The 14,507-nt window shown below is 43.5% G+C and overlaps 1 protein-coding gene across 1 annotated transcript in view; it reads left to right on the forward strand.

The window, feature by feature from the left end:
• The first annotated feature begins 3,407 nt into the window (after positions 1-3,407).
• LOC118374671 (slit homolog 1 protein-like) overlaps positions 3,408-14,507 on the forward strand; it is a 245,793-nt gene continuing 234,693 nt past the window's right edge. Inside the window, 1 exon segment of the mRNA XM_052477899.1 lies at positions 3,408-4,160. Within this exon segment, the coding sequence (XP_052333859.1) occupies positions 3,949-4,160 (212 nt within the window). The 5' untranslated portion in view covers positions 3,408-3,948.

Here is a 14,507-nt window from a genome sequence, read left to right on the forward strand (position 1 = left end):
CATCTTTATTTCATGTTGTTATTGGTTGTGTGAAATACTGATCATCAACATGTATTCAACTATAATGACATAGTCATGCTGAAGGTTGACCGTGATTGAAGATTTTAAAACATGGACTGGTAATATTTAATGTAAATGTTTGAGAGTTTAATTTATTTACAGGTATTTAGTGAATTTAGTTGTCTGCTAAACTGCATGCTGGAACTGGTGACTGGTCTGTAGTGACTGAGTGCAGTTGAATTGTTAACCACCAGATGGAGGACTTGAGACACAAAAGATCAGCCTTCTGTAAAGATGACCTGAAACCAGAGTCATTAAACGTGTGAGTCATTATGGTGTCTGAGTCGTTACATGGTTGGTATGGTAAGTATACATTGTGGACATCTGTGTTGTATTGTGTATTGTAAGTATAGCAGGTTCTCTCTCTCTCTCTCTCTCTCTCTCTCTCTCTCTCTCTCTCTCTCTCGTCCTGTAAATTCACAACAGGACAGCAGGGACTGTGCTGGACATACCAATGTTCACTACTGTACATAGTTACCACGTCAAACACAGGTGTTGCCCCTCCCACCCCTCTTCTAAGCTGCTGCTACTCTCTGTTATTATATATGCATAGTCACTTTAATAACTCTACCTACATGTACAAATGACCTGAATTACCTCGACACCGGTGCCCCCCGCACACTGACACATTGACTCTGTACAGGTACCCCCTGTATATATCCCCACTATTGTTATTGACTGCTGCTCTTTGATTATTTCTTATTCTTCTCTCTTACTTTATTAGGTATTTTCATCTTACACCTGTTGTGTTCGGCGAACGTGACAAATAAGATTTGATTTGATTTGAATGTAACTCAGGGGTTTTATTTAGAATGGGTTCTCCAGACACCGTTTGTTAACTGTAGACATGCTAGATTAGACCCATTCAACCAAGCATCATCCATACACAACCCGCCAAGTATACATAGTGTTATTTTAGAATGATTCAAAATACAACTTCACACCACTCTTCTATGTTCTCTCTCTAGTGAGCTCTAGTTACTACTAAATTACTACACAATTACTACAAAAACTAAAGTTAGACTAATGTTCCTGGTGACTTTCTTTATTTCCTATATGAGTTGTGGTACTGACTGCTGTTTGACAATTCTCCTAAGTGCCAATTGGTGTCGTTCCTTCTGACGTCTGAGACAAACAGAGGTGTGTGTTGCGTATCTGTGTGCATTCCATTCACAGCTCTCTGAGAGTGGAGGGAGCAGAGAGAGGGACAGAGAGAGACACCCTCATTTCTCCCTCAACACCACCCTCTACCCTGTAATCAGGACCCCACTGACACTTTAGCTGGTCCAGATGGAGTCTCTCTCTCTACGATGTGTGGTGTCTGACTGGCTAGGACTGGGAAGGACAGAGCACACACTCTCTTCTTTTGCACAGTACCCCTCTCTCAACTCCCTCCATCTCTCTCTCTTTAATTTTCTCCCCCCTCTCTCTGTCAGACAGAGATTAGGGTGTCAGGGACATTCAGGTTCTGTTGTAGTGTTGGTGTTGGGATGGTTTCACCACAGAGCAGGAAGAGATGAAGTGGAGGGTTAGACACAGTGAGCTGTGCAGAGTCAGGCTAAATTGAGCCAAGCCGCTGGTGTATTTAAACTAGAAGTGTTAATTTCATTGTGTGGAGAGAAGATGGAGACTAACCTCCTCTTAGCCACCACCAAGGACTTCAACAATCCACTAATGTCCAAGTCCCTGTCAGGTGATGTCATAAATGTAAATTATGTATGTATTTACACACACACACACACAGACACAGACACACACACACACACACACACACACACACACAGACACACACACACACACACACACACACACACACACACACACACACACACACACACACACACACACACACACACACACACACACACACACACACACACACACACACACACACACACACACACACACAGTCCTTTGTGATGCTGGGGACAGAAGTTGAGGTTATTGCTCTCTGCTCTGTAGGCGCTGTATGGAGGCAAGTCTGGGAGAGAGAGAATAGACAGGAGGGAGAGAATGAATCAGAATAAAGGACAGAGAGAGAGAATAGACAGGAGGGAGAGAATAGACAGGAGGTAGAGAATGAATCAGAATAAATGATGGAGAGAGAGAATAGACAGGAGGGAGAGAATGAATCAGAATAAAGGACAGAGAGAGAGAATAGACAGGAGGGAGAGAATGAAACAGAATAAAGGACAGAGAGAGAATAGACAGGAGGGAGAGAATGAAACAGAATAAAGGACAGAGAGAGAGAATAGACAGGAGGGAGAGAATAGACAGGAGGTAGAGAATGAATCAGAATAAAGGATGGAGAGAGAGAATAGACAGGAGGGAGAGAATGAATCAGAATAAAGGACAGAGAGAGAGAATAGACAGGAGGGAGAGAATAGACAGGAGGTAGAGAATGAATCAGAATAAAGGATGGAGAGAGAGAATAGACAGGAGGGAGAGAATGAATCAGAATAAAGGACAGAGAGAGAGAATAGACAGGAGGGAGAGAATAGACAGGAGGTAGAGAATGAATCAGAATAAAGGACAGAGAGAGAGAATAGACAGGAGGGAGAGAATGAATCAGAATAAAGGACAGAGAGAGAGAGAATAGACAGGAGGGGAGAATGAATCAGAATAAAGGACAGAGAGAGAATAGACAGGAGGGAGAGAATGAATCAGAATAAAGGACAGAGAGAGAATAGACAGGAGGGAGAGAATGAATCAGAATAAAGGACAGAGAGAGAATAGACAGGAGGGAGAGAATGAATCAGAATAAAGGACAGAGAGAGAGAATAGACAGGAGGGAGAGAATGAATCAGAATAAAGGACAGAGAGAGAGAATAGACAGGAGGGAGAGAATTAATCAGAATAAAGGACAGAGAGAGAGAATAGACAGAAGGGAGAGAATAGACAGGAGGTAGAGAATGAATCAGAATAAAGGACAGAGAGAGAATAGACAGGAGGGAGAGAATGAATCAGAATAAAGGACAGAGAGAGAGAATAGACAGGAGGGAGAGAATGAATCAGAATTAAGGACAGAGAGAGAGAATAGACAGGAGGGAGAGAATGAATCAGAATAAAGGACAGAGAGAGAGAATAGACAGGAGGGAGAGAATAGACAGGAGGGAGAGAATGAATCAGAATAAATGACAGAGAGAGAAATTGAGAGACTAGAAGACAGAATGAGACCGAATGAGAGATAGTGAGTGAGAGAGAGAGAATGAGAGAGTTCAGGCAGGGTTCTGAAGGGAGGTGTTGTGTGAGGAGGGAGGGAGGATATGTGGGGGAGGGGTGGAGTCAGGGGTCTGCTATTAGTAGATCCTAGTGATGGATGACTGCTGTGTGTGTAGGAGAGAGAGAGACTCTTTTTCATTCTGCTCTTTCCCCATTCCCCCCATAATCAGACAAGCAGAGTAGAGCAGGACAGAGAGAGACGTGAGCCAACAAGTGCAGAACAGAACAACTCCACAAAGAGAAGAGAGAGGAGGATAGTTCCCTTTGCAAGGACAGAAAAAGAGAAGATAATCAAGCCTTTCAGAAAACACCAACAGGAGAAGACATTTGAGACTGCAGCACGTTTAAATCTTCTTTGCTCACCAACTGAGGACTTAGTTGTAGCCCCAGTGCTTCTACACCTGCATTGCTTGCTGTTTGGGGTTTTAGGCTGGGTTTCTGTACAGCTGATGTACGAAAGGCTATATAAATACATTTGATTTGATTTGATTTTGATGTTGGAACAGTTAGACTTCTTTCTCATTCTACAAGAGGCTACACACTGATTGTAGAAAACCTTCACTGTGTAGTATAACTTTTTGAAGAGAGCAGGAGAAAGAGGGAGAAGGAAAGAGAAAAGAAGGCTTTTTTTTGGAGCCAGGATTTGAGAAGCAGGAGGCTACAGAGATGGAGATCATGCCCGGGAGAGGAGCTTGTTCTGGGGCAGGCATGGGGAGGTTACCTGGGTACCTGGTGTGTGTGCTGGTTCTCTGTGCCCTGGTGACAGGCTATGCCAGCACATGCCCTGCCCTGTGCACCTGCAGTGGCACCACAGTTGACTGTCATGGGCTGGGCATCAAAACCATGCCCCGGAATATACCCCGCAACACAGAGAGAATGTGAGTGTCTACTTCTGTGTTATACTGTGTGTGTGTGTGTGTGTGTGTGTGTGTGTGTGTGTGTGTGTGTGTGTGTGTGTGTGTGTGTGTGTGTGTGTGTGTGTGTGTGTGTGTGTGTGTGTGTGTGTGTGTGTGTGTGTGTGCAGTGACATTCCAGTCAGGTATAAATACTTGTGACTGGAAAGAACAGGATCAGATGCATGCTGTTCACACGTCCATCATTTACATACCTACCACCGGCACTGTGTGTGTGTCTATACATTCTGACTGTACAATGTGGACTAGAGCATTAATGAAATTCATGAAATTCTCAAGTGGTTAAGTTCAGGTCAATACAATGAATACAATGAACAGTTGATCTTATGAGTGTATGTCCTGTCTAATATGAATACATTTTACTGTTAGATGATTCTATCAGTAAATGTCTAGTTGATGTGGTGGTTTTGAATTTCTATATTCAAGCTGAATTTCACTGCATACTTGCATCTTCTTGATTGCAAAATTATCAATAAATCATTTCTCCTTCTAGACTAGGTGTAAAGAAATGTTAGCCTACATTCTGATGGTTTGGGGACACAGTTAATTTAGCATACTATCCTCTCTCTCTGTTTCTCTCTCTCTCCCCCCTCTCTCTCTCTCTCTCTCTCTCTGTCTCTCCCTCACTCTCTTACCCTCTCCCGCACTGGCCCTCCCTCACTCTTACTGACCCTCACTCCTTGAATTGTTAAATCAATTAGAAAATTAAGTAAATCTGCTCCTGAAGTTTGTCCTGCCTTTCAGAAGATCTGCTAGACGTCTTGTAAGAGGAAGGAGAGCTTGGAGGGAGGAGAGACAGAGAGAGAGAAAGAGAGAGAGAGAGAGACAGAGAGAAAGAGAGAGAGAGAAAGAGAAAGAGAGAGAGAGAGAGACAGAGAGAGACAGAGAGAGAGAGAGAGAGAGACAGAGAGAGACAGAGAGAGAGAGAGAGAGAGAGACAGAGAGAGAGAGACAGAGAAACAGAGAGACAGAGAGAGACACAGAGAGAGACAGAGAGAGAGAGAGAGAGAGAGAGAGAGAGAGACAGAGAGAGACAGAGAGAGAGAGAGAGAGACAGAGAGAGAGAGAGAGAGAGAGAGAGTTCTCCCTTTTGGACGTCCTTTTGAAATATTAATCTGTAAATCAGCGGTGAGGAACGGTGTGGAGGAGAGGAGTGGAGGAAAGGAGAGGAGAAGAGAAGAGGAGGAGAGGTGTGGAGGAGAGGAGAGGAGGGGAGGAGTGGAGGAGAGGAGAGGAGGAAAGAAGAGGAGGAACGGTGTGGAGGAGAGGAGTGGAGGAAAGGGGCTTTGTGTGTTCCACTTAGTTAATGCATCTGTAGGTCAGGTATACTAGTTGTTCTACCTGGGATTTGGAATGTGATTTCATGCCTCAAACATTCTGGCTGAATAGGAAGGATTTCTGTTCATCTCTAAAGACTTCAGTTTGATGTATCAAGTAGAGGTTACCTCTTTGGCAGTTAGACGTGTGAATTGTCTGTCTGTGCCCGTGTCATGTAGATTATTTTCTTAGGAAGCCAAGCATTTCAAGATGTGTGTGTGTGCGTGTGTGTGTGTGTGTGTGTCATGTAGAAGGGTATGAGTCTCCATGGAGACGTTAGTTAACAATAGAAACTCTCCATACTCCAGGACCGTTATAAAGGGGAATTCATCAAGGTGATTGAACAAGTACCACTAAGGCTGATATTAGTGTAGTATTGGAGTCGACAGCTACTGGGCAGAGTACAGGCCTTTACATTGACTTGAAGAGGAGAGGAGGAAAGGAGTGAAGGAGGTTGGGGGGGCAGCCTGTCTGGACAAGGTTTATTGGACAATCCTGGACTGCAGGGGTGATTTTGGGGAAGTGTGTATGTGGGTGTATTGGTGGCTGGAAGGCGTGTGTGTGTGTTGACAGTGTGGATGTGTGATTTGGGGGAGGTGTTGAGACTGACTGCAGTATCCCAGTTGCACTTGTCACTGTGGCTTTAGATCAGCCCTGACCTCTGAACTGTAATGAGCCTCAGCTCAGCTCCAAGTGTTAAAATCACACCATGCTACACACACCTTCTCCTGCCATGGTTGGGGTGTCTTCAGCCTGTCGTCCATTCTTAGTCCCACTCACAGACACCACTCGTACTTAAACTATACCATTGGTGTGTAAAGGCCTGAGGCAAGTCAACAAGTATTGAGACTTTACATATTTGGTATTGTTTCTAAATGCACACACACACACACACACACACACACACACACTACACTACAATTTTCATACAAAATGGAGACCACCATCGTGTTTGTGAGAGTCTCCCCTTTCCATGGTTTGTAGATCGAACCATTCGGACGCTACAGACGTCAGGAGAAGACCATAGTGCGACGTCGACCGAGACGGTGGATTAAGATTCATCCAATGAAAAACCCTGATATCTCTAGTTTAAACTGACACATTTTTATGGGGTTGTGACGATCTTAGGCGTAGTGGTTGCGGAGTCAGGTGCAGGAGGCAGAAAGTTCTGAATTTATTAAGCACAGGGCCACATAGTAATAACAATGCAACCGAGCATAAAAAAAATGCCCAACATAGGAACAAAACCAAGAATGCACTACCACACATACAAAGTGGGAATTACAAGCCCACACGAAGAGCAGGAGGCCTACCAACTTAAATAGCCAAACACATGACGAGCAGGAGGCCCTACCAACTTAAATAGCCAAACACATGACGAGCAGGAGGCCCTACCAACTTAAATAGCCAAACACATGACGAGCAGGAGGCCCTACCAACTTAAATAGCCAAACACATGACGAGCAGGCGGTCCTACCAACTTAAATAGCCAAACACATGACGAGCAGGAGGCCCTACCAACTTAAATAGCCAAACACATGACGAGCAGGAGGCCCTACCAACTTAAATAGCCAAACACATGACGAGCAGGCGGTCCTACCAACTTAAATAGCCAAACACATGACGAGCAGGAGGCCCTACCAACTTAAATAGCCAAACACATGACGAGCAGGCGGTCCTACCAACTTAAATAGCCAAACACATGACGAGCAGGAGGCCCTACCAACTTAAATAGCCAAACACATGACGAGCAGGAGGCCCTACCAACTTAAATAGCCAAACACATGACGAGCAGGAGGCCCTACCAACTTAAATAGCCAAACACATGACGAGCAGGAGGCCCTACCAACTTAAATAGCCAAACACATGACGAGCAGGAGGCCCTACCAACTTAAATAGCCAAACACATGACGAGCAGGCGGCCCTACCAACTTAAATAGCCAAACGCATGACGAGCAGGAGGCCCTACCAACTTAAATAGCCAAACACATGACGAGCAGGCGGTCCTACCAACTTAAATAGCCAAACACATGACGAGCAGGAGGCCCTACCAACTTAAATAGCCAAACACATGACGAGCAGGCGGTCCTACCAACTTAAATAGCCAAACGCATGACGAGCAGGCGGCCAAACACGACGAGCAGGAGGCCCTACCAACTTAAATAGCCAAACGCACAACGAGCAGGAGGCCCTACAAACTTAAATAGCCAAACGCACAACGAGCAGGAGGCCCTACCAACTTAAATAGCCAAACACATGACGAGCAGGAGGCCCTACCAACTTAAATAGCCAAACACATGACGAGCAGGCGGTCCTACCAACTTAAATAGCCAAACACATGACGAGCAGGAGGCCCTACCAACTTAAATAGCCAAACACATGACGAGCAGGCGGCCCTACCAACTTAAATAGCCAAACACATGACGAGCAGGAGGCCCTACCAACTTAAATAGCCAAACGCATGACGAGCAGGAGGCCCTACCAACTTAAATAGCCAAACACATGACGAGCAGGCGGTCCTACCAACTTAAATAGCCAAACACATGACGAGCAGGAGGCCCTACCAACTTAAATAGCCAAACACATGACGAGCAGGAGGCCCTACCAACTTAAATAGCCAAACACATGACGAGCAGGAGGCCCTACCAACTTAAATAGCCAAACACATGACGAGCAGGAGGCCTACCAACTTAAATAGCCAAACACATGACGAGCAGGAGGCCCTACCAACTTAAATAGCCAAACACATGACGAGCAGGCGGCCCTACCAACTTAAATAGCCAAACTAAACATCTAAACAAGAAACAGGTGAAACAAATCAGACCAAACCAACAGAAAAGGAAAAAGAGATCGTGGCAGCTAGTAGGCCGGTGACGATGACCCCCAAGCGCCACCCGAACAGGAAGAGGAGCCACCTTCGGTAGGAGTTGTGACAGGGTTTTATTTACATGCTACGTAAATAATCGACTCTATGGGGATGACTGAGATATTAAAGTCAATACAGGAGTCAGAGTGTGTGATTTACATAGTATGTGTGGTCTGTTGGTGTGTCATTGTGTGGGAATTTTTACTTCTCCTTATCAGTACTGAATGCCCTGAGGCCTGACCAGACAGAATGAGAACTGTACATAATGTTATGGTGTTTAACCTCCACACACGACAGACCTTCATCTCGTCCCTCACCAAGAGAGACAATGAAAGCAGCATTTGAAGGAAAGAGGGAGAGAGAGGGGAAGAAACTCCAGCCTGGTTCCTATGTGAATCCCCCCTTCTCTCTTCTCTCTCTCTCTCTGCATATTGCTCCTCTCTCTATGGGACAGCTTTGTCTCTTCATACATCTTCTCTACGACTCTCTGTCCTCTACATCCCTCTCTTCTCTCCTGCCTCCTCTCTCCTGGCCTGTGACCCTCACGGCCGTCACTTCCATATGCTGTGGAATCTGGTTATGCTCACACTATCAACTAGACCTCTAGCTACCTGCCTGTTATACTGTACCTGGTGAGACCTGGTGGAATTTACAGGGACATTTAACCAACAGAATAACAGCATGATCAACCCATTAAACTGTGTTTTGTGGCAGACAGACAGACTGACAGGCAGATGGACAGACGTGACACGGTACTGGTTTTAAGGTTGAAGGTTGGGGGTCTGCTCTGTAAGTGGTTAATTTGTTTCTAATGAGGATCAGTGTTCATTGAGGAAAACAGGTGTTGTTACTGAAATGAGCAGCTTGTCCCCACAGCGAGGATCTCTGAGCTCTACCTCCATCACTGTGTCCTCTCCTCTGTCCTGCAGCCCAAACAGGTCCACAACAAATGGCTCTGCAGCTACAATCACTGCTTCTCTGGCTCTCTACCCAACACATAGGAGTGTGTGTGTTTCTTAAATGCACCATGTGTGTCAGCATGTGGATTTATGTGCACATTTGTGTAGCTGTTTATATGCACTGTATATGTACATATGAACATGTGTGTTGTCATCTGTTCTTGTGTGAGCATCAGGTGAGTGTGTTTGATTTTAATCCATCCCACTCTCAGATTCCATTTCTGGTAATAATAATATTATCAATAATAACATTACTACAAGTTATAATAATAATAACATTAATAATATTAATAGTAATAACAATAATATTACTCATATTAATTATAATAACAATAATAATATGACTAATAGTAATAATAAAAATGATAATAATAATAAGACCAACAATAATAACAATAGTAATAATAATAAGACTAATAATAATATGACTAATAGTAATAATAATAACATTAATAATGATAATTATGCTCAATTCAAACCAGGTCTTTCAACATACAATCTGCTTTCCTTCCCTCCTCATCTCTGTCTAGTCCTGGGAACTCAACAGGAGGCAGGAATAAATATAATGATTTTATCACTGTTTATTCTTCTCTGCTGCTGAATTATAGAGTTGTGGACCGGTTGTGTGTGTGTGTGTGTGTGTGTGTGTGTGCACGTTGTATGTGTGTGTGTGTGTGTGTGTGTGTGTGTGTGTGTGCACGTTGTATGTGTGTGTGTGTGTGAGACGGGTGCTGTGTGTGTGCACGTTGTATGTGTGTGTGTGTGTGTGTGTGTGTGTGTGTGTGTGAGACCGGTGCTGTGTGTGTGCACGTTGTGTGTGTGTGTGAGACCGGTGCTGTGTGTGTGCACGTTGTGTGTGTGTGTGTGTGAGACCGGTGCTGTGTGTGTGCACGTTGTATGTGTGTGTGTGTGTGTGTGTGAGACCGGTACTGTGTGTGTGCACGTTGTATGTGTGTGTGTGAGACCGGTGGTGTGTGTGAAATGGGCTCCACCAAAGGTATTGTCATGTCTTTGGCTATGCCGGATTAAGTGATATGACATGCTATTCTATAAAATCCTTTCTCTGTAATTGATATGACCTGATTGAGCTAATCATGTAAATGTAATTAACTAAAAAGTTGGGGCACCACGAAAGAGTCTTTTATAGAGCTGTTATCTTCCGATGTCACGTCCTGACCTTAGTTCCTTTTTTATGTCTCTATTTTAGTTTGGTCAGGGTTGGGGTGGGTATTCTATGTTTTGTTATAGGCTTGGTATTTCTAGGTGTTTGGCCTGGTATGGTTCCCAATCAGAGGCAGCTGTCGATCGTTGTCTCTGATTGAGAACCATACTTAGGCAGCCTGTTTTCCCACTTTTGTTTGTGGTTGGTTATTTTCCGTTTCAGTGTTTGCACCATACGGGACTGTTTCGGTTTTCATTTATTTATTTTGTATTTAGTGTTCAGTGTATTAAAGGTATTATGACCACGTACCACGCTGCGCTTTGGTCTCCTCCTTCTTCCACCAACGACAACCGTTACATCCGAATAAACTCTCAGAATGGATCATATATTGATTACCAATGATTTCTTACAAGAAAACGTCCCTGGGGGACGGAACCTGTATGATGGCTGGTTACACAAAGAGAGGGGGTTGAATGAAAGCGCGGGAGGACTGAAGAACAAAGAGAAGCTATGCTATCATAAATACAGAATCTTATGCATTCTAAATAACCACCCATTTGGAAAAGGAAAATGCAAGAAATATTTACTCTGAGCTGCGCTTCGGTAGGTTGGTCATAGATGCTGGCCGTGTTGCCCAACAGAGATCTTTCTTGTCCCTGTAAGAGTGTCTATGGTGGTAAACTGGATAATTGGCAGGGTCGTGTTGTTTGTTAAAAGAGATCCTCTGCCCGTCCTTTCCTAGCCCACGTTTACATGTACCCGGAACAGCTTATTATCTGAATCCTTTTAACATGAGGCTGAAGGCCTTGGGTACTCGGAACAGGAGGTTACATTTTCATCAAGAGCTTATATAATGGAAGGAGAAAAGGGTGGTTATAAACTATGAAACACAATGTCTCTTCACAGGGGCGGGCCACTGATTGAGCAGAGCTCTAACATTATGAAAACCCAATTCTCTCATTTGGAAGCTAAAGTTACATTTAATCTTTTCACAAAGAGTTTCATATTAAAGCATTTAACCATGTGAATCTGATAACTATAATGTGTATACTTTCCCAGATACAGTTTATGTCATCCTGTCATTAGTCATAATGTCTCAGATGACAACCGAACTGACATCATATTCATTAACTTTTTATGGTATAGGGGACGGTTGCGTGCCACTTGGGCAAAAAACAGGGTAAATGCGGCGCGACAAATTCAAAGAAATTATATAAAAATGAAACTTTCATTAAGTACCAACACATTTTTTCAACTGGTTCTATTACCGAAATATGGTTCCTTTTCCCCCACTTGTTTAATGTTCCCAGACTCTATGTTTAACAAAGTCTAATCAAGAGTCCTTGAGTAGAGTCGAGAGGGGAGAAAGGTATTTATGGGGGGGTCATAAACCTTACCCACAGGCCAATGTCATGACAATATACTGAACCAGGAAGTAATTACAGGCGGCCGCTGGGCCAGGATGAGATAAGGAAAGATTAGTCAATGATGTTATCTGTCTTCAAGATTCTCCAGGAAGTGTGTTGGCACTCAAATATTTTTGATTGAATTGAATAATGTTGTTAAGACATTATCCCTCATGGATAACAAAAAAATAATAGCATCTTCCTGAATCATTATAATGAGAAGACAATTGCAGTAGAATTGTTGTTCTTTAAAAAAATAATTTTGCATAATTTTATTTTTTGCATGTATTTAGTATTTCATTGTTTGAAAGCCTGCTGGTCTGTTTACCTGAGCTCCACAGGCCCCTCTTAGACAGTGGACTAGGTTTGGGTGGTTACTAGGGTTGAATTGTGGGAACCCGGTTACTGAGATTTACTCCCCAAAACCACTCCCTTTTCCTGGGATAAATACACTACATGACCAAAAGTATGTGGACACCTACTTGTTGAAATTCTCATTCCAAAATATTGGGCATTCATATGGAGTTGGTCCCCCTTTTGCTGCTATAACAGCCTCCACTCTTCTGGGAAGGCTTTCCACTAGATGTTGGAACATTGCTGTGGGGACTTGCTTCCATTCAGCCACAAGAGCATTAGTGAGGTTGGGCGATTAGGCCTGGCTCACAGTCAGCTTTCCAATTCATCGCAAAGGTGTTCAATGGGGTTGAGGCAAGTCAAGTTCTTCCACACCGATCTGGACAAACCATTTCTGTATGGACCTCGCTTTGTGAACAGGGGCATCGTCATGCTGTAACAGGAAAGGGCCTTCCTCACTGTTGCCACAACATTTGAAGCACAGAATAGAATGGAATGTCATTGTATGCTGTAGTACTAAGATTTCCCTTCACTGGACCTAAGGGGCCTAGCCCGAACCATGGAAAACATCCCCAGACCATTATTCCTCATCCACCAAACTTTACCGTTGGCATTATACTATGGGGCAGGTACCATTCTCCTGGCATCTGCCAAACCCAGATTTGTCTGTTGGACTGCCTGATGGTGAAGCGGAATTCATCACTCCAGAGAACGCATTTCCACTGCTCCAAAGTCCAATGGTAGCAAGCCGATGCTTGACATTGTGCATGGTGATTTTAGGCTTGTGTGAGGCTGCTCGGCCATGGAAACCCATTTCAAGAAGCTCTAACAGTTCTTGTGATGACTTCGCTTCCAAAGGCAGTTTGGAACTAGTAGTGAGTGATGCAACAGAGGAAAGACGATTTTTACGAGCTACACGCTTCAGCAGTCAGCAGTCCCATTCGGTGAGCTTGTATAGTCTACCACTTCACAGCCGTTGTTGCTCCTAAATGTTCTACTTCACAATAACAGCACTTACAGCTGACCGGTGCAGCTCTAGCAGGACAGACATTTTATGAACTGACTCGCTGGCATCCTATGATGGTGCCGTGTTGAAAGTTAATGAGCTCTTCAGTACACTACTGCCAGTGTTTGTCTATGAAGATTGCATGAATGTGTGCTCAATTTTATACACCTGTCAGCAATGGGTGTGGCTGAAATAGCGGAACCCATGAATTTCAAGGGATGTCCACATACTTTTGTATATATTGTGTAACTGCGAGAAACCGGTAAATTATAATAAATTATTTATACATTTATGAACAGCATGGCGTGAAATGGAACTATTCAATTATATGAGATGTCTAAATCTGTCTTCTCTATATCCTCTGATGATGAACCAACCCTCAGGGTGGGGACAGACAGCCCATCTCTGTATGGAGCGCAGTTCACAATGCATGTAGACTTATCATCTCACCATGCTAACTTTTTCCCCCCTTCTGACAGGTACATTTGCTGCAGCATAGCCTATGATACAGTAACATATAGACCGAATGTGCATCTAATTTACCATCTCCATCTGGCTTTCGAGGGTCACCTTGTTTTTTCATTGTAAAGATAATTTTTTAATTGCAGAGTTTTTAAACAGGCTATCACTCTAATATTGTTGTTTAAATCAGTGTACATGCAAACACTGTCTTTCTCTCTCTCCAACTCAATTCAAATTGCAAATAGATAACCCTGTTCTAGATCGATATATATAGCCCTATATACAGTATATATCTTCTAGCCTACCTCTTTCAGGAAATACATTCAATGCAGTATTAGCCTTATGCCTTAAATGTAGCTAATTAATGATGGGGTATGCATAATAAACATCTTATTTATACCCTCTGTCTCTTGCTCAATACACAAGGACCTGTTCTCCGCTGGCCTCTCCTTAAAAAACACTCCTTAGCTCTTGGAGTCCCAAGCAGGAAAAAGCTAGACTTGAATAACTTGCTGGACATTATTTATTTTAGCATTTCTTATACCAACAGACTATGAGAAGAAGGCACGATGATGGTAGGCTACAGCAGTTATTTATTCAGACCAAAACCATTCAATCTTCTTGAAGAGACGTGAAAGCCTTCTGCATCTAATTCTAGTCCTATATTATTCAAGGATGTCATTAGAATGACGAGGATACGGACAAGGAAACTTATTTAGTTTAACTGTTGAAAGCAGGGAATGAATGAAGCAACAATAGACAGAGAAAGAGGAGACAGA

The sequence above is a fragment of the Oncorhynchus keta genome, chromosome 24, assembly GCF_023373465.1.
Source record: "Oncorhynchus keta strain PuntledgeMale-10-30-2019 chromosome 24, Oket_V2, whole genome shotgun sequence".
Lineage (NCBI taxonomy): Eukaryota > Metazoa > Chordata > Actinopteri > Salmoniformes > Salmonidae > Oncorhynchus > Oncorhynchus keta.